At 41.5% G+C, this 27,472-nt stretch overlaps 1 protein-coding gene across 1 annotated transcript; it reads right to left on the bottom strand.

Annotated features, from left to right (window-relative positions):
• Window positions 1-14,521: 14,521 nt before the first annotated feature.
• On the bottom strand, window positions 14,522-18,937 carry fjx1 (four-jointed box kinase 1). Its single transcript, XM_061773990.1, has one exon. It carries the CDS (start codon window positions 18,510-18,512, stop codon window positions 17,262-17,264), a length of 1,251 nt encoding a protein of 416 aa, XP_061629974.1. The 5' UTR covers window positions 18,513-18,937; the 3' UTR covers window positions 14,522-17,261.
• Between the last annotated feature and the right edge of the window lie 8,535 nt (window positions 18,938-27,472).

Genomic DNA, 27,472 nt, shown 5'->3' with positions numbered 1-27,472 from the left:
TGTTTACTCATCCAACCTTTCCCAACAAAAGAGAAGAATCTTTGGGCATTTGCTGCTATAGTTACCGCATGGAGGCACCAACACAAAAGGGAATGAAAAAGAAGAAAAATGGACGAACAGATTTGAGGAGGAATAAGGAGAGAACAGCTCTAGCAAAAGGGTAAGGTAGAGGAGTCGGAATGGCACTGAGTGAAAGGATGGAGGTTGAATTTCATCTTCAGATGGTAAAGCAGTCTGAAGGCAAACAAAAGAATGAAAAGATAACCTGCAGCATTTCTTCGAATGACAGCTGGACAGGCTGCCATATTCCTGCAGCCCCCTCCCTCTCGTTCACTAACCTACTGCGAATTTTCACTGTCAACTCTTAAAGCAATGATTGGTCTGCCAGAGGGCGAACACAGTGCGGTGTCAGCAAACATTAATGGAAGACTACCTGTCGAAGTAGGTGGGGGGAGCGATGAAAAACATGAATGGATGAAACGAAAAGGGTAGATGCAGAACAAAGAAAGGAAAAATCATTAAAAAAATTAATCTAATGATTAAAATATTTATTAATTTGGCTGGAATCGTGACGCGCGTGTGTGTGTGCGTGTGTGTGTATGTGTGTGCGTGCATGCATGTGTGCGTGTGTGCGCCTGCGTGTGTGTGTGTGTGTGTGCTTTACACACATACCTTGCAGTCTGCCACTCTTTTCCCCCTACCGCTGAATGAATACAAGTAAAAGAAGATTATGAGATTAAGTGGTGTGCTTCTGGGGAAAACAAAAGCAAGTACAGGGGTTGAATGTACGCAATAAATGGAAGGATGGCATAACTGATCAATTCGGTGTCATCCCGATGAATAGCAGCACTGTATAAATGCAATAGGTCATGCAACTATGTGAAGTATTACAAGACAAAATAGGAAGAGAAAGGTTAAACTGACTTTGCACAGGATGAGTGAGAGCAGAGAATTGGATCGCTAAATCATTAGCATTGGCTTTGGTAGAGGAGTAACCTGCAGAGAATCACAATGACTGCTTTTATCTCTCTTAGGGTTGCAATCCTTTTCAAAATTGCCTTGCAAATACACCGCTTAATCCCAAGGGATTAACTTGTATTTGCATGCATGTGTAGCTCCCCGAGGAAGAATTTGTTAACAAATGTAAATATGAAATCAGAATTTCAATCACTGGAGGAGGAACCATTTTAACTACCCTCAGCCCTTTCCCTTCATTTCTATTCCACCTGGTTCCCTCTCGAGTTCCCACTGTATGTTTTGAAACAAGATCTTGTTGCCTCAAAAAGAATAGGGTCCCCTTCCACAACACATGGCAACAGATGCGTGGCATAAGTGTGAAGGGGGAAGGCAAAGGGACGATTAGAATGGAATGGAATGAGATGGAAAGAGAAAAGGAAATGCTAAGAAAACAAAGTGACAAATAGGGGGAGGAGAGAGGAGGAGTGGAATCACTGGGAAGAATGAAAGGTGATTGGGGGGATGGGAGAGAAATGGAGAGGAGTTAGGAGGTTCTCAAAGACTTTGCACAGCAGATGCCACATTCTGTCTGGCACAATGATATGTGGGCCGTCTCTATTTATACCCTTTCTGTGTCACATCAGGGCAAGCACACAGGTCCAGAATCAGGTTTTGGCACTTTTGCAGCTCTTCACATTGACTGCCTACAGACATGTGGCAAATTTTAGAATACTAATAATAAAAAAATTAAAAAAAATAGTTCGAGAAAGGCTTCAGATCACTATTGAACCATGAATAGATTCCCTAATGAAGATACTATATGATATACTACATTTAATACATTTAGTAAAGTGTGATATATTAATTATATATAAATTGACTCTAAAACTCAATATTGCAGGTGACACAAAAAAATACACTTTTTGCTTTCATGACCTCAAAGGGAGCCGTAAAAATTATCAAAGAGTGCCTTTTGGATCACCCTAGTTCCTTGAAATAACATCCAGATTTGGAACAGGATCTTCCCTTTAATGATGACAACCAATGGGTACATAAAGAAATCATGCAAATCTTATGTTTATTTCGGTATTCATCATGCATCTTACTTGCAGAAAGAAATGCATGACAAAGCTGAAAACAAGGAAGGTGTTCATGTCCATAGTATTTGTGTACTACTCTGCTTTTTATCTGGCATTGTTAAGCACAATTCCATGAAATATGTAGGTTTTTTTGTCACACCAATGCAACACATACAGTGGGTACGGAAAGTATTCAGACCCCCTGACATTTTTCACTCTTTTTTTATATTGCAGCCATTTGCTAAAATAATTTAAGTTATTTTTTTCCTCATTAATGTACACACAGCACCCCATATTGACAGAAAAAAACAGAATTGTTGAAATTCTTCCAGATTTATTAAAAAAGAAAAAGTGAAATATCCCACAGCCATAAGTATTCAGACCCTTTGCTCAGTATTTAGTAGAAGCACCTTTTGAGCTAATACAGCCATGACTCTTTTTGGGAATGATGCAACATGTTTTTCACACCTGGATTTGGGGATACTCTGCCATTCCTCCTTGCAGATCCTCTCCAGTTCTGTCAAGTTGGATGGTGAACGTTTGTGGGCAGCCATTTTCAGGTCGTTCCAGAGATGCTCAATTGTGATTAAGTCAGGACTCTGGCTGGGCCATTCAAAAATAGTCACGGAGTTGTTCTGAAACCACTCCTTCAGTATTTTAGCTGTGTGCTTAGGGTCATTGTCTTGTTGGAAGGTGAACCTTCGGCCCAGTGTGAGGTTCTGAGCACTCTGGAGAAGGTTTTCGTCCAGGATATCCCTGTACTTGGCCGCATTCATCTCTTCTTCGATTGCAACCAGTCTCCCTGTCCCTGCAGCTGAAAAACATCCCCACAGCATGATGCTGCCACCACCATGCTTCACTGTTGGGACTGTATTGGGCAGGTGATGAGCAGTGCCTGGTTTTCTCCACACATGCCACTTAGAATTAAGACTAACAATTTCTATCTTGGTCTCATCAGACCAGAGAATCTTATTTCTCACCATCTTGGAGTCCTTCAGGTTTTTTTTTTGTTAGCAAACTCCATTCGGGCTTTCATGTGTCTTCCACTGAGGAGAGGGCTGCAGTGGAGGGCTGCATTGATGGTTGACTTTCTAGAACTTTCTCCCATCTCCCGACTACATCTCTGGAGCTCAGCCACAGCCTCTTTGGGTTCTTCTTTACCTCTCTCACCAAGGCTCTTCTCCCCCAAATGTTCAGTTTGGCCGGACGGCCAGTTCTAGGAAGGGTTCTGATTGTCGCAAACGTCTTCCATTTCAGGAATATGGTGCTGTGCTCTCAGGAACCTTAAGTGCAGCAGAAATCTTTTTGTAACCTTGGCCAGATCTGTGCCTTGCCACAATTCTGTCTCTGAGCTCTTCAGGCAGTTCCTTTGACCTCATGATTCTCATTTGCTCTGACATGCACTGTGAGCTGTAAGGTCTTATATAGACAGGGGTGTCCAATCAGTATAATCAAACACAGCTGGACTCCAATGAAGATGTAGAACCATCTCAAGGATGATCAGAAGAAATGGACAGCACCCGAGTTAAATATATGAGTGTCACAGCAAAGGGTCTGAATACTTATGGTTGTGTGATATTTCAGTTTTTCTTTTTTAATAAATCAGCAAACATTTCAACAATTACAGTTTTTTCTGCCAATATGGGGTGCTGTGTACATTAATGAGGGAAAAAATGAACTTAAATTATTTTAAAATATGGTTGCAATATAACAAAGAGAGAAAAATTTTAACTTTCCGTACCCACTATATCTTGCAGAGGCAGAACTCACCGCACCGCTGCTGTATCACTGTCACAGACCATGAGCCAGTAAAACACGTGCAAGTTGAGTGCAGAGGGTTATGCGCCACACACATGCAAATGCAAATGCAAATCTACTCACACATGCACAAATATAGCTAGATAGACATTTCTGTATGACCTTGGATTTTATAACCAAAGTCACAGGCCAGCTCAAGAAGAAGGTGGAATTTTAAAGCAGGGGAAATATTGTTTCCAGTTGCAATAAAAGAAGATTGGATGCAATCCACAAGGGGTCACCTTTGAAATCGTGAGAAATGAAAAGCTAAACCTTGCCTTTAATAATTATGTGTGTGAGAAGATAGACAAACCTTAAATGAGGCATGGTGTGAGTTGCCTGCTGCTCTTGTCACGGTGGATAAAAAAAAAGAAAAATAAATTTATACTGAATGTGTGCAAAGTAGTAATTGAACACTGCAGCTGTCAAAAGCACAGACCATGTGAGAATTGTGAATATTTGTCTGTGTTGGAGGGAACAACAACACTTCCTGTTCTTTGAAGTGGCCCTTTGCTCCTCGCCCATGCTGCACACCCCCTCCCACTGTCCATCAGCAGGCCATAAATCTACACTCTCATCTGCCAGTGTGCCTCTGAAGTTCAGAAATGTCCTTATGGTATTTGGGGCCCTGTGAATTATGGGAACACCTGGAATGGATAAAAGGGTGCATGCAACACTGGTGAAAAGGGAAGAGTTACTGGGCATCCTTAAACCTATGAAAATATGCAATATGGTGACAGCCAGCTAGCCTGATGGATTAGTCAGGGGTTAGCTATTTTAAAAATCCTCATTCGAATTGAAATTATGGAATAAACACAAATTACAAAACTGGTCTTGTGATACATTACATGCTTGCCTGGCAAGTAGCAACATTATATCGAAACAAGTGCAGAGAATTCAAGGCTGTTAGGAACGGAGTTTGTTTTTATAGTTTGGGGGTTATAAAAACAGCATGGCTGAGGTCAGTGTCTGGCCTGAGTCTTTCGGTGTTGCACAACAAGATCAGGATTGGCCAAAGTCACCCAACCACCCGGTTCCGTCTCTGTACAGTTGTGACAATATATTGTGTTTGTTTGTCAACCACTGAGGGACACATCTATGGCCTTGGTTCGCTTTCAGTATGTTGTGCACATGTTGAGCATTATAGTGACAGTTGATGGCGTTGATGTATGTTGAGGGATCTATTTGTGAAAATATAGTGATCTTCACAACATAGTAAACTTTTCACAGTTAATTGAAATTTTTTTTTTCATTTGACGTAATTTTACAATGAAAGTACAGTGTAACCGCCATAGAACGGACTAATATCGGCAGGGGGACGTTCAATGTTGCCAGTTGTCCGGTACATTGAAGCACTTTTTTCTTTAACGCCATATGAACCCATATTACTGTACAGTACAGAATTATTGTTTTGTAGTTTTTTTTCATGGTCTAAAATGCCCACTACAGTACGAAGTTATTGTAAATAAATATAAAAAAATAGCATCTTCCAGACTCCAAAGACTTGTGTTTCGTACTACAATGACGCAGCCACTCACTCTTTGCTCTATATACAATAGACAATAGATACAACTATCGTCACATGGCCAGCACGTCAAAGCCCCACATTCAATTTGGCCACCACGTAGGCACGGGAGGAATATCTTTTCAAATTAGACCGAGTAATATTGTATATTTGTGACCTGGAAATACATCAGTTGCATTCTCTTGTATATTGCGCCACAGCGCCAGTAAACAACAGCGGCCAATTCTGAAACTAACAAACTTTGTCAATGGCATTTTAAGTGACAAATGGAAACTATATTGGGGTCCATTTTATCGAGGTTCCACAGTATTGCATGTTAATCAGAATCAGAATCATCTTTATTTGCCAAGTATGTCCAAAAAACACACAAGGAATTTGTCACTGGTAGTTGGAGCCGCTCTAGTACAACAACAGAAAGAACACTTTTGAGACATAAAGACATTGACAAAAAAAAGTCACTGAGCAATAAAGGGTTCCTAGTTATCTGGTAATGCCGGTACATTATTATTTTTTTTTACAATTGTGCAAAAAGATGCAGAGTCCTCTAGCACTTAGAGCAGTTCGAAAGACTAATATTGCAATAGTCCGGTGCAATGACCATTGTGCAAAGGGCGCCGAGACTTCAAGCGAGTAGTGCGATAATCTGGGACAATGTTGATTGTGCAAATGTTGCAGATACTCCTCAATCAGTGTGCAAATGAAGCAGATGCTACTCTGGCATGAGTGGCCAGTATTGGTCAACAACAGATATGCAAATAGTGCAGAGTGGCGAGACTACTACAGTGAGTGCACGAGGAATGTATAATTGGCCCCACAGAAATGTGACAACAAACTCAAGTCAGAATTGCCAAATCTTCACCTAATATTGATGTTGCCGCACAACACACATTCTGAGGCTAAAAAGGTGTTCTGCGGTCCAATGCCTTGCTGAAGGGCAACTCAACAATGCTCAAGAAGCAGACTATAACATTTGTCCAGCAATCAATGCCACTTTTAATTTTGCCCATCCAAAGTTATCCATAGTCATTATTGCATTGTGAAAACAGCAAATCAAATGGTGGCATAATACTTGCCGGTACTATATGTGATGGCAAATCGCAACAGAATTTATCCCAGTGCACTTCAAGAAATGAAAAATGCGCTGGCACGTTTCGGCTGATGTCTTTTAGCCGCCTCATCTCCCTCTGGAAAGGTTATTTTATTATAATTTTTTTTAAAGTTCAAAATGGCTTACTTTAACCAGGATCCCTTGACATACCTTGGCCAAAGGTAGAAGCTGGGATCTGTTTTGCCTGTGCTGTTAATCCTTGCTGGCAACTGCCTTCATACCTTGGAAGCTAGCAAGGTTCCACCTTTCAGCTAGCCAGCAGGCTAAGTAGCTAGCCGGCTCGCGACATTTTTCACATTGTGTTGGATAAACTTTCTCAAGTTCAATCTGCCGCAGTTGATGTCCATCTCGGTAAAGGCTCCTTTCTCGGCTTTGGTTGTGGTGCTTCCATGCTTCCTTCTACTGCAAAGAGCTTTTTTTATTTTTTTTTAAACAAACTTTATGCGGAAATCTCTGTGGAGCAACAATGTGTAGATGCGTGGAAGCGATGCACACTCAGTCAAAATGGCGGCGGCTGTAAAGAGCACAGGCAAGTAGACCAACAATCGTGGAATTATTTATTTATTTATTTTTTAAGTAAATGCACCGTGGTAACAGTTGTAGCTCTCGTCAGAATAAAGTACAGTAAGTAGTATGTTATTCTTTGATTCATTGTGATTCTAATGTGAAAATTCAGATTTAGCGTATTAGGCCAACAAAGGGCACCACTTAAAAAAAAAGTTCCCTTGTTTTTCTTTGGATTAATATAGGGCACTGTAGTTACTATGTACCTATAACTATAATTAGTCATTGGCCTTGTTGTGTTTCTTTATTTTTCTCTTTTTATTCTTTACCTTTCCTACTATTCTTCCTTACCTTACCTTTTTTCCTAATCCCCCCAACCCGCCCTTAGATACTTACTACCAAGACACCTGTATAGTGATCAGCAAACAGCTTTCTTTCCACCAGATTTTGAATCTTAAATTACGGCAAGAGAAGCACACCTGAACCAATTCAAACTGACTGCCAGAGCTCTCCAGTGCTTCCACAACAAATACATTGATGCATAACCTTTTGGACCCCAGTCATGCTGGGAAAAAAAGGGGCGTTCACCTTGTTGTTCCTAGAAATGTGAAACCATGTCCAAAATTAACAATTACAATTCAAGAAGTAAAGGGTCTTTGCCAGTAAATGATTGTTTAATTAATTGATGTAATTATATTATATCCCAACCATTCACATGCTAAAAGGAATTCAATACTAACAACATTTATTTAAAATGCCTGGAATGAAGCCATGCAGATGACAAGCTCAATGTTATTAAATGAAAAGTGAAGTGGTCAACATAGATACGGTATTTGTCATCAAGCTGTACTTTCTAGGCATTGCCTCCTAAAACGCACACATGTACGCACGAGCACACACACACACACACGCACACACACACACACACACACACACCTACACACACACACACGTCACAGTCAGTATGTGTAGTTATTCATTTCTCACTGGGTGGCCATGAATTTATAATGACATATATTTCAAACCCCAGGTGTTCAATAAAACTCTCTCTGATCCATTTTTTAAAGATAAGTGATATTATACAAGGTGATTTCAAATCGCAAAAAAAAATCTGAACAAATGACAGAAGACAAAATGACTGTCTATGTGGAAGAAAATGTTGAATTACAAAGCACATTTGGGAATTAAGTTGTTTTTTCTTCCAACAAAAACAATTTTGTAGATGTCTTTGGAGCTTGTCTAAAGCTTTAGCTGCTACCTCCAGCAAATTGTTTGCAGAATGTAAATATTTACGCAGGACTAACAGATTTGACCAAATATAATATAAAGGAGTGAGGAAGAGACGCAGTGTTACCTTGTTGAATGCAAACTTGTTGAAAACAGTTAAATTTGCTCTCTGTGTACTGAGAGGCTATTGCCGTCTCCACAAGGATTTAGGTTAGGAAGTGCGTCACTACACTTACCCTGGTTTCCTTTTGTTTAGGATAATGCTGGGTTGTGGTAAAACACTAGACTTGCCCAGCAGTTGTGTCATAATAGCTGGGACTGCCGGTGAGAGAGGCCTGGATGACTTCTTTGAGACAAGTCAGTAAAGCGTGGGACAACAGCTACAGTATGTGCTTCAGTGGGGGAAATCATAAGACTTCAGTATTGTGTATAGAAAAAGACTTCACAAAGGATCAAGTGTGTCACAAACCACATGACCACTGTCTTGACCTCTACAATAGAATTAAACAGTACTCTGTGGATTTGTTAATGCTGTGGGACAAGCAGAATCACTCTTGTTAAGGCAAAATAAATAAATAAATAAATGAAATCTGCCGTAGGACGGCTTGTATCTCGAAAAACTAGATTGTTTCACTTGTATTACAGAAAAATAATGATGAAAGTGATATTTTGCACATTGCCACAGACCATAAAGGAATAGGTTCCAGCTACTGTGATATTAGTCATTGCTATGTGGATTTGCTTTGAAGTCTTGACTTTGGATTTTGACTGTCACCGCTTTGTTTTATGTTGTGCCAAAAGTGGTGGAGTGAGAGCTGCCTGAGATGCCAAGGACAAGATGCAGAACTTAAAAAAAAGTTGTTGTTCAAAGTTTTAAGCTGATGCCTGAGACAACACCCAGTGTTTTATTTTCTCTGACTCAAAATGGGACCATCATTTTCAAAGGGACATTTTAACCTTGATATTTATTGAGGTAATGAATCGCTTCGGAACAAGTAGGATTTTCTCGCCGACTTGTTGACCTTTAGAAACAAAGTGTCGCTGTTGTTTTCCCTCCAGACTGGTAGGCTAGGCTACAGCCACTCTGGTTTATGGTCTGTTTTTGCACTCAAGCCAAAGCAGAATATCCATCAACTCACATCAGCTTCATTAAGCTATATTTGTATTATCGTGTCACAATTATGACAGATTGCCCCCAGTCTTCTGTATTCTGCACTCGGTGGTCTCAGCTCACCATCAGCAAGGCATGTCAAATCATATTCAAATGACAGTGAAACTACAGTGTCAGCCATAAGCCCCCTATTGTTTGCCTTGGGTGAGTTGTTGCATTATCCCGCTGCTACTGTCGGAGCGAGCGAGGCTAGCACCTGGATCCATTCCAAAATAGCTACAGTTAATACTTGTCCTCATCCCTGCATGCTCGACTGCCCTCTGCTTTTCTCTATATATACCCTTTGTCACCTATCTACTTAACTGATTGACTCTTCTGACATGTTCCCACAGCTTCAATCATTCCCGTGGGAAAGTACAGCATTGTGGAGCATAGAAATTCAGAGTGCTTGTGCAGTACAACAGACTATGTCACAAACTCACCATTTACATGCAAATGACCAAATTTAAGAGTTCCTGCACTGTCAATGGCTACTATAATTCAAGAACACCACCTTGGATAGGTTACACTCTGAAGCCAGCAGAGCAAGGGAGCCAGCAAAGGATCAAGTCAGGCCTGAGGAATGTGCTTTTTCAGCAGGGTCGAAGAATTTTGTCATCACACGTCCTCTTGCCCTTCTATGTATTGATTCGTTGTGCACTTCAGCGATGTCTGGCACAAAGCCTGTATGACTTTGTCACAGCAAACTGTGCAAATCACAAGACCTGGAAACTCTTCTGTCAAACAAGCACTCTAAGGCCAATTTACACTGCAAGTCTCAGTGCCCAGTTCTAATTTAGTGCCTATATCTGATTTTCTTGACTGTCCATTTACAGCATTAATTGACGTAATGGTCTGTACTTTATCACATTTAAACCATATTTAAAAGTCTATGCGGGAGATTTTCACAGTGTGGTACCACTAGTGGTATGTGGGCTCCTTTAGTGGTATGCAAAAAAAAAAACAATCACTGATTTAAATACAAATACAATGAAATACATCAAATACAATCCAAAATATGAGAATGAATGAAAATATATTAACAACAGATGCCAAGCAGATGAAGGGAATGTTAAATTAGTTACCTTTCATTGTTTCTAACTTTTAAATATCATTCTTTTGCATTTACCGGTAATCTTTAAGGACTGTTTGTTTTTAAACATATATTTGGGTGATTTTTATTTTATTTAACATTTTAATGCACAATAATTTCAATCAAATAAAGATTTCAGTACCTTTTTAAATTTTCCTATATTGAAGTACAGTATTAATGTTGAAACTATGCTTGTTAGTGGTCTGGGATAAAATTAAATATATTTTTATGATGATGACAACAGTACTGCTTAGTCACTGATGGTGTAGTGGGGCATTTGGCTGACTTCGGTGCAGGCAGCGTGGGTTCACTTCTCTCTCAGTGACGGTGCGAGTGCGAGTGGTTGTCCATGTTATGTGTGCCCTGCGGCTGACTGGCGACCAGTTCAGAATGTCGTCTGCATTTTGCACAAAGTGGTACTGGGCATTGTTGGACGGATGATGGTACTTGGAGGGCTTTTTTTGAGCTGGTATTTGGTGTAAAATGCTTGAGAATCACTGGGTTTGCATTTAGTGCAGTTTCAATTTACAGCAAATGTATTTCTTTATTTTATTTATTTATTTTTTTGTAGCATATGCACTACAATATTTGGGTTGTTTGCGCATGACTCGCATTGACAATGTAAAGCCGATTTATCCGTTTATGGTGCAGTCTCATTTGGTAGGTATCAGATTGATATCTGATTTGTATTCATCTTTGAAAGAGGAATGGTTCCAATCTGTGGATATCTGTTGTCATGTGTTGTTAAAGCAGACAGTGTAGATGTTGCCTAAGCTGGGACAAATATTTTGTTATCGTATTGTAGTACTGTATGTGTATATTCAAGTTTGCGCTATGTTTATTATTCACTGTCACTTAGATGCATAGATTTTGCATTTGGAGTTTTTGCCTTTTGTATCATAGTCATAGACATAATTTATTGTAAGGCAATACTTATTTTTAACCACAGATGGTTATTATAGTACATCACAATATTTGTTTTACTTTAGCAACCTTTTCAAAATTATTAATATTTAGCATTAATTTTATAATTCTGTAAATGTTCAAGATAATAAGTTTATAATGATATTTTCCATATGTCCATTTCTTTGCTGATTCTTCAGAAGAAATCATAGGGTTTATAGTGAGGTGTGTGGTACGCATTTAAAGTTTATGTTCCCAAATATGGTCCCTTGTCCTATAAAGGGCTACAGCAGAACATAACTTTCAGTAATAAAATACTTATTTCATATTATAACAATGTTTTATTTCTAGCCAACTAATCCATACCAACTGACTATTTTGGAGGAAGTAAGCTGTATTTATATTTTCTCAGAAATTACTACATCGTGGTATTTCATAAATGGGCAGGTGCAGGTCTTTACACACATTCTGCAGTGAAATGTGTTTGAAAAAAAAAACTGGAGTCATTTCCATAAGCACGCTAATTCTCATTTACATAGAGATGAACCTAATGCAAATGAGCATGCTCGAGAAAGTGGCACCCTCGCAGCAGCAAGGTAGCATAGCATAGAAATAGCAACACCTAAGCATGTCAATCAAATGCCATGAAATATTTTAGTTGAATTATGGCGATAAAGAGCATAATTAGCAACTATGATCAGTAACCTTACTAAGAAGCTTATGTCACACTCCGTAAATAAAACAGACAAACAAATACTAAAAAAATAACAACAAACAAGAAGCAATAGTATTTTGCGTCAACTTACTGTTTTTTTCGTCAACTTACTGTTTTTTGTTTTGTCAGTGGTATGTGTCACTGGTTGTGTGTGCATTTCGTGTGTCTGTGAGTTAGGGGTTCTCAAGTTTACCGTATTGTGATGCTATAGTGTGCCTAATTTACATGATACTGCCCTCACACTTTTAAGTTTATGGAAGGTAGGCTGGGCAAAGATTGAGGACTACATGGAAGCACTATAATGTCAAACCCAAAAGGTAAGCAGAGCTTCAGTATTAGCACAGATTAATTTACGCTAAAAGTGTTATTAGCGTTAGCCTCTGATCACCAGCACATACTCGAAGGTTCAGTGAAGTTGTTGCTGTGGGGTCAGGGGGTATTGGTTTTTGGTGATGTGATGATGAGTTGTGTGTGATGTGTGATTGATAATTTGCTGATGAACTGCTGCCTCCATGAGTGAAAATAAATATTCATCTTTATGGGGGATTATCTTTCTCTTTAGACTCTGGCCTGCTTTAGAACGCCAACTCACCTGGTCACTGCCCCCACCACCACCACCACCACCCAATTTCAACAAGAGTGTTCCAAGTGCATGTCAAGTGTGCTGTAGTTCTTTATGTTTATTTTGACCACAGAATGTCAGAAACATTCTATTAAGACACCTGGGAACTGTTTTAAAAGGTGACAATAATGCATGTCTCCTTTATGGCAGAGCTTGCCATTTTCTTGACGTGCCCCGTCGAAAGGGTTTTTGCATACAGTGCTTGTGCTCTCATGTCCGTGGAAATAAGTCCAGCTTGTATGTGCAGTAGAGTATAACATCCTTCACAGCACAGCATATTTATGTAAAAATATATTATATATTGCGACCCATCCGGTTAAATTAAAATCGCAACTTTATGCAGGATGTTTTGGAGACAGACTTTGAAGGGTGAAGCATACCAAATAGGATGGAATTAAGTGTTGAAATTAATCTGGATTTATTTTGTGCAAAGACTACCATGAAGTAAATCGTATTAAGGGAAAAAAAGAGAGAATCTTAAATGAGGTTATAACAGGTATTATTGTGATTGCTGGGACGGATTTTTGCTGTCTTGTACATTTTGCAAGATACACTGTATTGAATAGAAATATCAGAGTAATATTTTTGCTGTTTGTCAAATTGACACCAAGGCGATGTAGTTTTGACTCCTATTCAACTGTAGTATAACAAATTGATGGAAGAAAAAAGAAAGGCTCATAAGAGGAAGAATGATAAGTAGGGAGTAATCTTTTCCTTAATCTGCAAGCATGGCAACACTGAAAGATTGGACAACAGCTGTCTTTGTACTTGCCCTGACACACAGCATTCTTTAATCATTTGTTATTTTCCTCTGTGACCTCCAGAAAATACAAAACTATAAAACTATAAAACAGGACTTGTGTGTGTGTCCAGCTCCAAGCTCAATCTTAAACTTCCAACATATAATAAAATGTCAACCAGAAATGTCCACAGTTATAAAATAACACAAGTCTGAAGTCATCCATCCATTTTCTGAGACCCTTCACCTCACTAGGGTCGCGGGCGTGCTGGAGCCTATCCCAGCTATCATCGGCCAGGAGGCGGGGTACACCCTGAACTGGTTGCCAGCCAATCGCAGGGCACATACAAACAAACAACCATTCACACTCACATTCACACCTACGGGCAATTTAGAGTTGTCAATCAACCTACCATGCATGTTTTTTTTTTGGATGTGGGAGGAAACCAGAGTGCCCGGAGAAAACCCATGCAGGCACGGGGAGAACATGCAAACTCCACACAGGCGGGGCCGGGGATTGAACCCCGGTCCTCGGAACTGTGAGCTCTAACCAGTCGGCCACACTGCCGCAGTCTGAAGTCCATCCATCCATCCATTTTCTGAGCCGCTTCTCCTCACTAGGGTCGCGGGCGTGCTGGAGCCTATCCCAGCTGTCATCGGGCAGGAGGCGGGGTACACCCTGAACTGGTTGCCAGCCAATCGCAGGGCACATAGAAACTAACAACCATTCGCACTCACAGTCATGCCTACGGGCAATTTAGAGTTTCCAATTAATGCATGTTTTTGGGATGTGGGAGGAAACCGGAGTGCCCGGAGAAAACCCACGCAGGCACGGGGAGAACATGCAAACTCCACACAGGCGGGGACGGGGATTGAACCCCGCACCTCAGAACTGTGAGGCTGACGCTCTAACCAGTCGCCCACCGTGCCGCCCAGTCTGAAGTCAAATATTTGTAATTCAGATGAATTTTTTTTTTTTTTTTTTTTTTTTTTTTTGCTGAAGAATGCGTTGTCGTGCCTGATTGCAACTGGTCTTTCTTGGGGAACAAACCCAAAGGCCCTGACCTTATTTTTCTACTCCTGCTTTGAACACAGTCAGGCTTTGTGCCAGCTCTCCCAGCAGACCAGCGCCTGGATGTCCAGCCCACAATGTGAAAGCCCCTCTAGTCGTTGCCCCAGCCCCCCCACGATTGACCCTTTATGGACGGTATCCACTCAGCTGTGACTAAGTGACTCTCCCCCTATGTGCTGTGTTTTATAATGAAATCATTCAGCCATGCTCAGGAAGTCCCCATGCACTATGTCGCCTTTAAAGAATGCCAGTTATGTCTATCCACTCACACATGGCGAGTCAACTGAGGAGGGAGACACCCTGAGTTTTAATCATTTGCTTTATGGCAAAACACCTACACCTTTTTTTTTAACCTGTCCTTTTTGTATATTTTTTATGCCTAAAATATGGTTAGCTTGGTTATTGTTCAAACTAATAAGTCAATGTTGTCAGTATTCATATTCAAACCAACAATTGCATTCTGGTGGAACTTGTAAAAAGTGAGGGGAAAACGTGATGAGGGTTAAATCCTTCGACATTAAAGACAGCCTGTGTACACAGCTGGTTCCTGTTCCATTTTCCTGTTGGAGAAAGTGCTGCATGCGTGTGCGTGTCCATGGAGATGATCCTCCCTCTGCTCCTCTGGAATGTTTGCAATGTGCACAAATAAGAGGAAGATCAGTTGAAGTACCTGCAGATCTGTGCTGGGGCCTGCAGCGGGCCCCAAGCCGCATGACCGTCTGGGCAGGCGGCTCTTTGTACTCACACACAAAAGTACCACATGTGACGAGAACCACAGCACACTGGCATTTCTAAGGGTGTAATTAAGTATCACTGCTTTAGTGTCATGAGCTATAGGAAAAGTTTAATTCATTGGACTGTGTCATACAGGACTGAGTCGCCTGTGAAAGAGAATAAATTGGTTGTAGACTTAAAAAACTTTGCATTGTTATCCAAAACAAACCAAGCAGAAAGTGTGAGTAATGTATAAAAAGTCCATGCTGGATGTGATTCATAAAGTGAGCATATTTTCTAAAAGTAATTACAAAAATATGATGTTTGTTTATCTGACAAATTAAGTGGACATTGATGTGAACAGTGGAAACAGACGCGTAGCTGGAACGGCAAGATGTGAGGCAAATCGGGAAAGGCAGAGAAGGCAGGAGGGTTGTGAGTCTGGTTTACACATGCAGACCGCAGTTCCACATTGTGTTGAATCCCTGGTGTCTGCAACCCATCATAAATCTCTTTGGAGGCTTCAGCATGAACAGGCATGCTTAGAAGGTGCCCAGCTGCACGCACAGTCCACGGAACCCCCCATCCCTCCCCCCTTCCAGTGAAACTCAAGTCGGCATATTAACTGTAGAACCAGCGCCCAACGCATTACCTTGACCTCCTTTCTCCACTGTTATTGCACTTATTGATCTACTAAGCCGCTGAAGCAGGTGGTTACTCTGGGGGAAAATGCTTATTATATACCTGCTTAACCCTATGCACTGCATTGCTGCCATTGTGACCCACCAGACGAAACCACAAATCACTTGCACGTGCCCCAAGCATAGAAATGACGAGCTAAGTCACTGTTCAAACGAGACATGCTAACCCTCATACCCTAATACAGAGCTGCACAAATTGTGATGAGCCTTGCCTGGAGTTGGCTGAACATACAGAAGTAGTGAAAGAAACCAGCTGCAGAATAGCGAGAGGCTTAAAATATGACTTTCCAAACATACAGTAAGTATATCACTGGTTTTCTCTCTGAAGATCAGAGAAGTCCAATCTGTTATGGAACTAATCAAGAATGAGCCTTTTTAAGATGGTGAAAAAAAAAAAAACACTTGCGTTGCTGTAATGAAAGCCTGAAGAAATAATAGTGACCTTCAGGCACTCAGGTGCTTTGAATACACTTCACAGTTCAAATTTAACATTTTAAAAACGGTAAACAAAGCCCTCCACTGAGAGAAAAGCATGAATTAATTAGCCTCTCAGGAACGTATTCTCCCACAAAGGGAGTTTTTTTTTTTTTTTTTTTTTTACTCTTTAACTGAACAGAAGAACCTAATTAATGAAGTCCTTGATTCAGATGCAAAACGGAGATGAGAACTAATTTCAATTTAGCTAGGAAACAGCGAAGCCTTTTGCAAATGTGTCAAATGATGTCACTCGTCTCCTCCTTCATAATTCCTGGTAAGATTATAAAGGATTAGCATTTTCCCGTTGTAGCGGGCCTTTGGCTGACGGGATGGCTCAGAGGGAACATTCATGCCAGTACCACGCATTTATACAACACAATGAAAGCAGGCTGGTAAATGTTTGACGCGCCATAAAAACAGTTAAACAGCACAGAGTGTTTTAACATAAATTAGTGTATATTTAAAAAGTGGGGAAGGAACAAGATATTTTGGAATGTTACAATGCACATTAAATTAGTGGACTTGCCAAAGCAAGTTGGTGAACAATATTTACAACATGTACAATGGAAATATTACACTTTTAAGGCGGAACAAAAATGAAAGCTGCCTATATGACAACTGATTGTGCAAAAAGATTTTCCCTAAAAGCGGCTGGATGTTACCAGAAATAAAGTATTAAATATTGAATGCTAAACACTAAGGCAACAATCCAAACACACATAGAGCATGAGGCAATATGTCGCCTCACGCAGTCAACTCTAACCAAGTGTAGCGTACAAAGTGGGATTCATAGTGTGCAGTCAATCAGCAGGGGTTAAACTGGCATCCCGAGGAGGTAGTTCAGTTGGATATTCGAGACAATCGCACATCTCGGATGCTCATAGTTGGCCGTAGCTCTCTTTGCAGCGTAGAATATGTTTGTGCACGCTGTCTATCCTGTCCTGGAGGACAGCGGCGTGCTCGTCCGAGAGAAAGCCCAGTTTGGCTGCCAAAGGCTCGCTGTCTGTGTAGAGCTCCAGGAGCCTTCTCCTGGAGTCTCTGCGCTGGTGGAGCTCGGCCACGCGCTGCGCGGTCCTCTTCCTGAACACGCACACGGAGCCCAGCACCGTCTGGTGATATCGCTCCCACATGCTCAACACCCGGAAGCCGTGCACCAACCCGGCCTCGTTATCGATAAAGACCAGATCCCCGCGGGGCGTTTTCAGGAGATTGTTGGTGTCCCTCTCCATGACGCGCGCGTCCCACTGCAGGCTGAACAGATTGCTCACCAGCCGGTCAAAGTTGGCCGACATGTAGTCGAACACGATCAGGTCGCTCCACTGCATGAGTTCCAAGAGCTCCGCCGTGGCCTCGTTCCGGAGCTCGGGGCGCAGCCCGCTGCTCTCCTGTCGTAGCGGAGCAGGTGTGACGACCCCGCTCAGGTTGGAGACCCACTCGGTGAGAGAAACCACGGCGTGGTCGCTCCATTGTAACCCGCCGACGCGCGTCCTCACCGCCCCCCATTGCTCACTGTCGACGCTCAGCTGGGACAGCACCAGAGGGGGTACGTTGGTGAGGCCCAGCAAGCAAGCGAGGTAGTAGGTCAGAGTTTCACCTTGCACCTGATCCGCGTTGATCCCGTAGCGCACACACGCTTTGGAGCCATCCGCGAAAGTGGCGAGCTGATTGGATGCTCTGCCGCATCCCGGCTCCAGCCGCAAGACCCGCGCCGCCCTCGCCCTGTCTCGCCAAGCCCGGGCGTAGTCCTCCGCGAAGCCCACCGGGAGTAGATCTTCCAGCCAGGCGCTCCAAAATATGCCCTCCTCCACGGGGGAGTCCAACTTGACCGACCCCCACTGTGCAGTCGACTTATTCCCATTCACGTGGTCACGGCCACTTCCCGCCGGGTTCTCACTTGCCTCGTGAGCCGTGACTTGGGTTCTGCGCGCCGCCGGGACGGCGAGCAGAGTCCGGAAAGTTTTCGCCGAAAGACCCACAGGGACTTCGGGGGAGAACGACCCACCTCCAGGCACCGTGAAGCGCCGTTTGTGTCGCTCCGAGCGGTCCTCCAGTGAGCTCCACACGTAGAAAACCCCGGCGAAGGCGCCTAGGAAGAGCAGCCCGAACACGTTGGATGCCAGAACCCTCATGGCGAAGACCACGCACACGCAAAAAATGCACTTTTCTTCAAGCCGCGGCCGAAAACCTGTGCCCCCCCGAGCCCAGTGGCTGCCAGGCAGACTGGTCAAGAACGAGACTCCGAAGCAGTGTGCCGCTCATCTCCCGTGCGGTCCGGTTCAAAGGCTTATCAAGAGCCTCCTCTTCGCGGAGACATTGTGGATCTGTCCTCTACTGAAGCCTCTTCATCGGTGATGGAGTGGACACCTCCCTGCTTCTCATCTTCCTCTCGCTCTCGCTCTCGCTCTCGCTCTCTCGGGCGAACTGCTGTTGGCTGAGTTTGATTTGTGGCGGTGTTGGCTGGTAGAGAAGCGAGACACGTGACTCCAGTCCCGGGTTGGTGGGAGGGTCGTGCGGAGGAGGGCGCAGGGAGGAGCGGTGCAAGTGCACTCTGACTGTGTGTGTTTTTTCAGAAATACACTGATCACCTATCTATCTCATATTTATATAGCAAGCTATTCAATACCACTTAACATATTTCCAGCACATTAAGCACCCCCCCCCCCCCCCCATTTGTCGTGAAAGAAACTGAATAATGATTCAATTTCAGAAGTGGCAAAACTAGTACTAGTAAAGTACTCAGACTAGTCTTTACTAGTTAAAGGTCAAGTTTGCAGTAAAACAACAAAACAAAACACTTTTTCTCATATATTTTAAAATTGTCTGTATGACATGCCAGTAGGATATTATTTAAATAATGCTTTTAAAAAAAAATCTTCTTTGGCCCCATTTCATTCCTCTAATTCAACAATCACGGAGCCTCGTGGGGACACATGCAGCCTCTTGCAAAGAAAACTATTACTCTTTCGTGGCTGGATTATTATCTCCAGTTCGCAACAAAAATTCAAAAGAAATAATTGGACAGACTTCTCTTGAGACAAACCAAGGGTAAACATGTACAGTAAATCCCGACTATATTGCAGTTCACGCTTTGCGGTCCCCCTATATCATAGATTTTTGTGTGTGTGTGTGTATGTGCTATTATGGTTGTTACTATATTTTTTTGTGCTGTTTGTTATCCATTGCTCTTGCTCTCTCTCTCAATATGTGTTTAAAATGTTTTTGTATTGTTTTAAATGTGTGTTTAAAGACCTTATTTTAAAAAAATGCTATACAAACATGCCCAGGGTCTATTTAAATACAGTATTTCTATATCGTGGATTTCAGTTATCGCTGGGGTGGTCTGGAACGTAACCTCTGCGATGGAGAGGGGATTACTGTTTGAAGGTGGTGCCCTATTTGCGGACAGAGGCTGCATACAGCTGCAACCACCAGCGCCGATGTCACCGTTCTCACCAGGTCGTCAGGTAAGTTGATCACTTCTCTTATATTTGTAATTGACTGTACATTCCAATAAATGCAACATACAAATACAACAAGTAACATCTTGTGTTTGGCAATACTCCATCATGAATACGCCATGCTAGCAATGTAGCTGCCATGCACGCGTGTTAGTGAGCTGGGAGTGTTTCTTTGGGCACAGATGTGAGGGGGAGGGGGGAGTGAAGTCAGGTTACATTTACATCTTGCTAGCAGTTTGAAAACTGCATACAGGTAGTCCCAAAAGTCACAATACGCTTTCATTTTCAATTTCATTTCAGACCTAAAAACCTATAGCCAGGCAGCAATTTTGCAACATTACTCCAGTGTGAATTGGTGAGCCATGGGCGAGGGAATGATTTACTGGTACTTACAAAAAATCCAAAGCCTAAACTGTCAAAATTCTGATAGCCTCACATCTGTCCAAAATATACCTTAAATGAAAAAGAAAATAAAAGTATATATATGTATATAAAGTATGTAGCAACTTTTAGGACACCCTGTATACCTGTTTTGTTAATTGGTACAGAGACTAGTCAAAATGTTTTTAATATTCCTTTCTTCTGAGATGAAATATTCATATTGTGTTCATACTGTTATACTGTCTGTGCTTTTCTGACAAAACAAACTTGTATAATGTATAGAATGAATAGATATACAATAATAATAATAATGTGATTGGCTGGTGACCAGTTCATGGTGTATCCCACCTCTCACCCGAAGATAGCTGGGATAGGCTCCAGCACGACCGCGACCCTGGTGAGGATAAGCGGTACGGAGAATGGATTGCTGGATAATCAACATCATCATCATCATCATCATCATAACAATAATAATAATCCATCCATCCATCCATTTTCTGAGCCCCTTAGCCTCACCAGGGTCGCGGGAGTGCTGGAGCCAATAATAATAATCCATGCATCCATTTTCTGAGCCGCTTCTCCTCACTAGGGTCGCGGGCGTGCTGGAGCCTATCCCAGCTATCATGGGGCAGGAGGCGGGTTACACCCTGAACTGGTTGCCAGCCAATCACAGGGCACAAATAAACAAACAACCATTCGCACTCACATTCACACCTACGGGCAATTTAGAGCCGCCAATTAATGCATGTTTTTGGGATGTGGGAGGAAACCGGAGTGCCCGGAGAAAACCCACGCAGGCACGGGGAGAACATGCAAACTCCACACAGGCGGGATTGAACCCCGCTCCTCAGAACTGTGAGGCTGACGCTCTAACCAGTCGTCCAAGGTGCCGGCCAATAATAATTAATATTATTATTAATATTATTATTACAAGTTATATTATTATTATTACAAGTTGTATTACTTTTTTCAGTCATTCTTCCAATAAATCACAACAAAACAAGTTGTGTGAACATACAACAAGAGAGAGAAAAAAAAATCATCATACAACAGATTACACAACTCCACAAAAATCATTGACCACAAATAGGAGTATTTTAGGCTCAGTAGGAGTAGGCTGAAGCACAATGCTTTTTCTTTTTTGGCAATCCTTTACAATTCTCAAAAACCCAGAGATATGCAAGAAAGAAAATACAATACATTTTAAGACAAGAAAAATGATTTACTCTGATTTATAACCCTGAATTATTATTTCAACTCTTTCTGAAGGCTATTCCATAGCTTAATTTCTGAACCTGAAACACATCCAGATGTAATATTAATTCTCACTTTGCATGTTTTAAAAATACATAACCCTCTTAAATTCTGCTTTCTTTCACTTAATTTAAAATATTGATATATATAAATATTGAATGCAATCTGGAAGACTTTGCTCCAAACACAGGAAATTATTTCAAATGTTTTCATATACGCCATACCAACAAATAGATGATTATGAATAATTAGTTAGTCATTACAAGGTAACCTGCTGTGTTTATTATTCTAATAGCTCTTTTCTGTAATTTAATAATATCTTGATTTGTCTTGTATACATTTCACCAGACCTCTCACAATGTGACATATGTGGCACTATAAGTGAAAAATACAGTATATGCAAACATTTCATATTCAACAGCTTGACAGGAATAGAGAGTGGCTGGATCCAAGTGCAGTCGGAGCCAGATGTGAAAGGATGAATAGTTTTACTGATGAAAGGTAATGGCGGTGGTCCTCGGTGGGTTGGCAGGCGGCGGTGTGGACAGGTGGCAGGCAGTGGTGAGGACAGGCGGCTGGCTTGGCGGCAGGAATTACGTGGATCAGGAACACGGGGGGGGGGACACACACACACTGGAACAAGGAGACACAGGAGTCAAAAAGGGAACGAGGAATAGGGTGACTTACGGGAGGTAAAAGGGCCGTGGTACCACTGAAAGTAACTGCAATACTTCGGCGAGGTTTTCCGGGAACAGGCGGGTTTATATACCGGTGGTGATAAGGCTGATTGGAGAAAGGTGCTGAAAACAGAGAAGGGAGGGGGAGAGAGAGAGAGAGAGAGAGAAGACCTCCCGGCTACAATAATTGAACTGCAGGCAGTAGATGACACAGCTCCCTTGTTTTATACAGAATACAAGCCGATTCAGCTGATTTACTTTTAATATATTTTATACTGTATGTGGTTTCTAATAGATTTTCTCATCTATCATCACACTAAAGAATTTTGTATCATAGACTCTTTTGATTTTAGATACATTTAACTAACAAATAAGAGTTGAGGGTGCATAGATCACTTTAAGCTGTTTTCGCTAGCTTATTTTAATTACTATGTGCTGATACACCACGTACGTGGTCAATTGTACCAAAGTGCCAAAATTGAAAAGATTTTCGAACAAGCGCAATGCTTGCTGCTTGTGTTTGTCAATTTGGCAAACGAGTAGTGTCTTTTGACTTGTGCACGCTGCACGTGACAATTTGGTGGCTGAATTATTTTCTAAATTAATGCCTACTAAGATCATGTTTAACTTTTGGTGGAAGGTAGACCACATGCTGTAGGCAGACAGATACAGTATGGGAGCTCTGCAGAAGTGGTGGATATGTCAGATGTATTCCATTAATACATACGTAGGCCTATGTGAATAGCAGCCATCATACTCCCTGAATCATTGTATAAATCAATTAATTGAATTCATTATTATTATTATTATTATTATATATTTTTAAAATCATTCCACTGGCTGGAATGGGGCACATGAAAGATCAGAGGGGCGGGGAGGGAGTCTTCAAGTGCCCACTCTACGGTGCAGATCTGTAATCTCCTCCCCAAGCCAACTTTACATCATTGCAGTTTCTTATAAATGTACTTTGCACGCTTCAACCTCCCAAACTTGAGCAAATCAGTTTCTTTTCCATGACAAAGACTGTCAGTGCACCACTCGCACTCCGCATTTAAAGGCGAGGAGCCACTTCGACTGGACAGGATTGAATTTAGCTGTGGTCATGCACAAAATGGTGCAGAAGTTAGTGAAGGAGATTGCACCTGGGTGCACTGGTCCATGAAATTCGAAACACCCGTTCTAAGCCGCCTCCGCACAGTTACACCACGCGCTACTCTGAATTTATGCCACTCAAAGAAACTAGAGCCTGTGACGTCAAACGTGCGACTCATTGCCGACATAGCCAGCATGAATGCGGGCAGATGTAGCTTAAAAAATCCATCCATCCATCCATTTTCTGAGCAACTTCTCCTCACTAGGGTCGTGGGCGTGCCGGAGCCTATCCCAGCTATCATCGGGCAGGAGGCAGGGTACACCCTGAACTGGTTGCCAGCCAATTGCAGGGCACATACAAACAAACAACCATTGGCACTCACATTCACACCTACAGGCAATTTATAGTTGTCAATTAACCTACCATGCATGTTTTTGGGATGTGGGAAGAAACCGGAGTGCCCGGAGAAAACCCACGCAGGCACGGGGAGAACATACAAACTCCACACAGGCGGGGCCGGGGATTGAACCCCAGTCCTCAGAACTGTGAGGCAGACGCTCTAACCAGTCGCCCACCGTGCCATCTTAAAAATAAGATAACATTCAACCAAAGTCCAGTCTTCTGAGTCGCCCCCCTATGGCAAAAACAAAACCCTTATAGGAAGTTTGGGATAAGGCAAAGTGTATCCATGAACAGACAGCACTGTTACCTTTTCCACTGTTGTGGTAAAGACAACGCTTGTTGTATTTGTGTCTATTCCTTAATCCTGCAAGATTATGATCACAATCTAATTTTAACATAACACACTTCAGATGAAGAGGGTAATTATATCCAGTTGTGGATTACTTAAAACAGACATTGTTTTTTTTAATAACATGTAGCAATGAATATTTAGCTAAAATAATACAGCAAAATTTAGATGTGTGAATATGCATATATTTTCAGAAGTCCGAACACTTGATTAAGTCAGGTAAATTCTTATTCTATTAGGTCCATGTGGAAAAGAGGCAAAATTGTTATGAGCATTGCCCTGCAGTTCTTTTGTTGGAGCTTGGGTGGTGCTTTCGGCCCCTCTCGCCCTCTGTCTCTCCCTCCCTCTCTCTCTTCCCAGTAATCAGCACCACCTGTCATCAATCAGCCATCATCACCACCTGTATAAAAGCCTGCCAGATCCAAAACTTCAGTGCCAGAGCATTGATGTTCTCCTGTGGTACAACGGCTCTCAAACCTGCATGTAAGCGATGCCAGTCTTTGCTATACCTCTGACCGCCGTGTTCTTCCTTGTCCTCAGTGCTCCTTCCTTGTTCCCCGCCGTGCTGACCTCCTTCACCACACCGCCAAACCATCCACCTGCTCACGCCACCGCCTGCTGCACGTTCCCTGTCCCGACGACCTTGCAATACGCCCCAGGGATCCACCTTGATATCCTCTTCAATAAACCTTTCACCACAACCATCTCAGCCTCCGCTTGCTTCTGGGTCCAGTTAATACCGTAACGTGACAAAAATTTACAGAGAGGATTTGAAGTCTTTTTGATTTCCACGCCATAAAGATGGACTTATTTAAGTGAAAATTTCTCGTTCAGAGTATTAAGAATGATAAGAAAATATGAGATATAGATTTTTCATCTTTGCATGATAGTTTCCATTTTATCTTATTTATTTGACTTTTTGTAGACTGTAGAAGAGATGATCTTATATCTGCCAATGTGTTTAAAATGTTTAAAATGGTTTGTAATGCATGTTCCAGAGGTGGGGGGGACTCGAGTCAAATGACTTGACTCGGGTCGATTTGAGTTGCGACTTGCTTTCCAAATATTTAAGAAAGACTTGACTTGAATTTAGACTTGGTAGCCATGAGACGACTTTGACTTTAACTACATGACTTGACAAGTCATCTCATTCACAATTGGAAATCTGCATTTTAATTAAAAACAATTAAAAAAGAAAGAAAGAAACGTTTTAGGGGGTCATTCGCACCAACTTGGCAATACAGTCAGCATTGTTGTGTACTTGTCAGTGTGTAGTAGCCAGCTGCATGAACAACGATGGAAGGATTGAGCTCCAAAGATAATAAATAAATATATTAAATAAATGTAACAGTTTAGCTAGCTGGCCAAAGATTAAGTTTCATAGACTGGTTTGGTACGATTAAAAATATAAATTATGTGATTGTAAACGTTTTAGTACAGCTAAGTAACGGAACAAGGGGTGGGCCATGATAATTGTCTGAATTTTTATATCCACTGTAAATCCTGTACAGTGATGTGACAGTCTTGTCTTAGGTTTAATGGTGATCTCTTCAGAACTGTAGGAGTTGCAGCGGCTGAAATAAGTATTTAACACGTCACCATTCTTCTCACTAAATATACTTCCAAAGGTGCTATTGACCTGAAAATTTTACCAGATTTTGGGAACAACCCATGTAATCCATACAAGCAAAGAAAGTAGAACAAATAAGCTCAGAAATTAAGTTGTGTGTAAAAATGTGAAATGACACAGGGAAAAAGCATTGAACACGTGAAGAAAGGGAGGTGCAAAAAGGCATGGAAAGCCAAGACAACACCTAAAATCTATCAATAATCAAACAGCAATCCTTGTCAGTGCAAAGCTGGTTCAGTCCTAATTGACGGCCTGTAACAAGGTCTCATTGCCAAGGTGCGAGTCAACACACATCTCATAATGGGTAAGAGCAGAAAGCTGTCTCAAGAGCATCGCAAACTAAGTGTTGCAAAACATAACGATGGCATTGGTTATGCAAGTCGCAAATCTAAGCTTCTGAACGTTCCAGTATGCACGGTTGGGGCCATAATACATAAGTGGAAAGCCAATCATACCACCATAAATTTGCCTCGATCACGTGCTCCTCGCAAGATTTCTGACAGAGGAGTGCAAAGAATAATCAGAAGAGTTGTCCAAGAGCCAAGGACCACCTGTGGAGAGTTTCAAACATGGACATTTCAGTAGGATAATGATCAAAAACATACTGACAAGGAAACACTCAATTGGTTTGGTGGTGTGTTAAATACTTATTACAGCCGCTATACAAGGCTGCTACCACAAAGTACACAGCATAGTTTGTTCAAAATAAAGTTGCATTAAAGTGAGTCTGAAATACAACTTTAAAAAAAATTCTGTGCATTAAATTCAATCATAATCTCAGATGTTGTTCATTTAACCTTTATTAGGTGTGAATACTTTTTTTAGTGTTATGATTTTTGGAAAAAAAAACATTTTATTACCACTCCAATATATGTTGCGACTGGCGTAAGATTGTATGACTTGATTTGCGACTTGCTTTACCAAGCAATGACTTGACTCAATTTGCTTGAAATTTAGTGGCGACTCGTCTTTGACTTTCTTGAAGGTAATGGCTTGAGACTTGCTTGTGGCTTGAACACGTGACTTAATCCCACCTCTGATATGTGCTGTGTGTAGCTCCTACCCAAGCTACAAAAATGCAATTAACTAAATAATGTATAAATAATCAGTGAGGCAAACATGCTCATTATTTAGTAGTCAATTTTTTTTAGCTATCAACAGCAATTTTTGAAAGAACTGATGTAAATTCAACCCAAGAATAATTTGTTCATTTCAGTTCAATGGATTCTGTGAGTGGGTAACAGTGGAATATAGTGGTTAGTATGTCTGGCTCAAAATTTTGAGATTCTTGGAGTGTGTGCAGAAGGTGAGGGACTGGGATAAGATGGCCGTCAAGCAGGAAAGGTTTCAAAGGTGAAAGACTTGGTGCATGAAAGCACTAAGCTTTTGTTTGTTTTTGTTGCTGTGGCTCAGGCTGGTAAGAGTTTAAGGAGAGGCTAAATGTGTTTCCAACAATGGTCCACAGATCAGCCATCCTGTATCCAACATCTGATTCACATATAAAACATTTTCCAAATGGTACAAATTTTTATTTTTATTTTTAAATGGTGTCCCTCATTTGTAACACTGCCCCATTTATTGCGCATACCTTTGTATTTCCATGGATTCATCCTCTACTTCCTGTTCCTTGGTTGGACTTCCTGTGTTACAGTTATCAAAGCAATGTACAGTATTTTAGTTACCATTTTATCAGTTTTATATGCTACCTAATAAGCAAATTCACATTGTACAAGGAAGAATTATGTTCAAAAACATGCATGTTTGGTTAATTGAAGATTTTAATTGTCCATAAGATGTGAATGTGTGTGTGAATAGGGAGGTTGGTTATAATTTAACAGCAAAATT

Source organism: Phyllopteryx taeniolatus, chromosome 5 (genome assembly GCF_024500385.1).
Source record: "Phyllopteryx taeniolatus isolate TA_2022b chromosome 5, UOR_Ptae_1.2, whole genome shotgun sequence".
Lineage (NCBI taxonomy): Eukaryota > Metazoa > Chordata > Actinopteri > Syngnathiformes > Syngnathidae > Phyllopteryx > Phyllopteryx taeniolatus.
Note: the sequence above shows the minus strand (reverse complement) of the source record. Positions and strands in the feature narration are given on the sequence as shown.

Bases quoted from the DNA above. Each gene is read 5' to 3' on its own strand.
- fjx1 (XM_061773990.1), bottom strand. From the start codon at position 18,512: ATGAGGGTTCTGGCATCCAACGTGTTCGGGCTGCTCTTCCTAGGCGCC.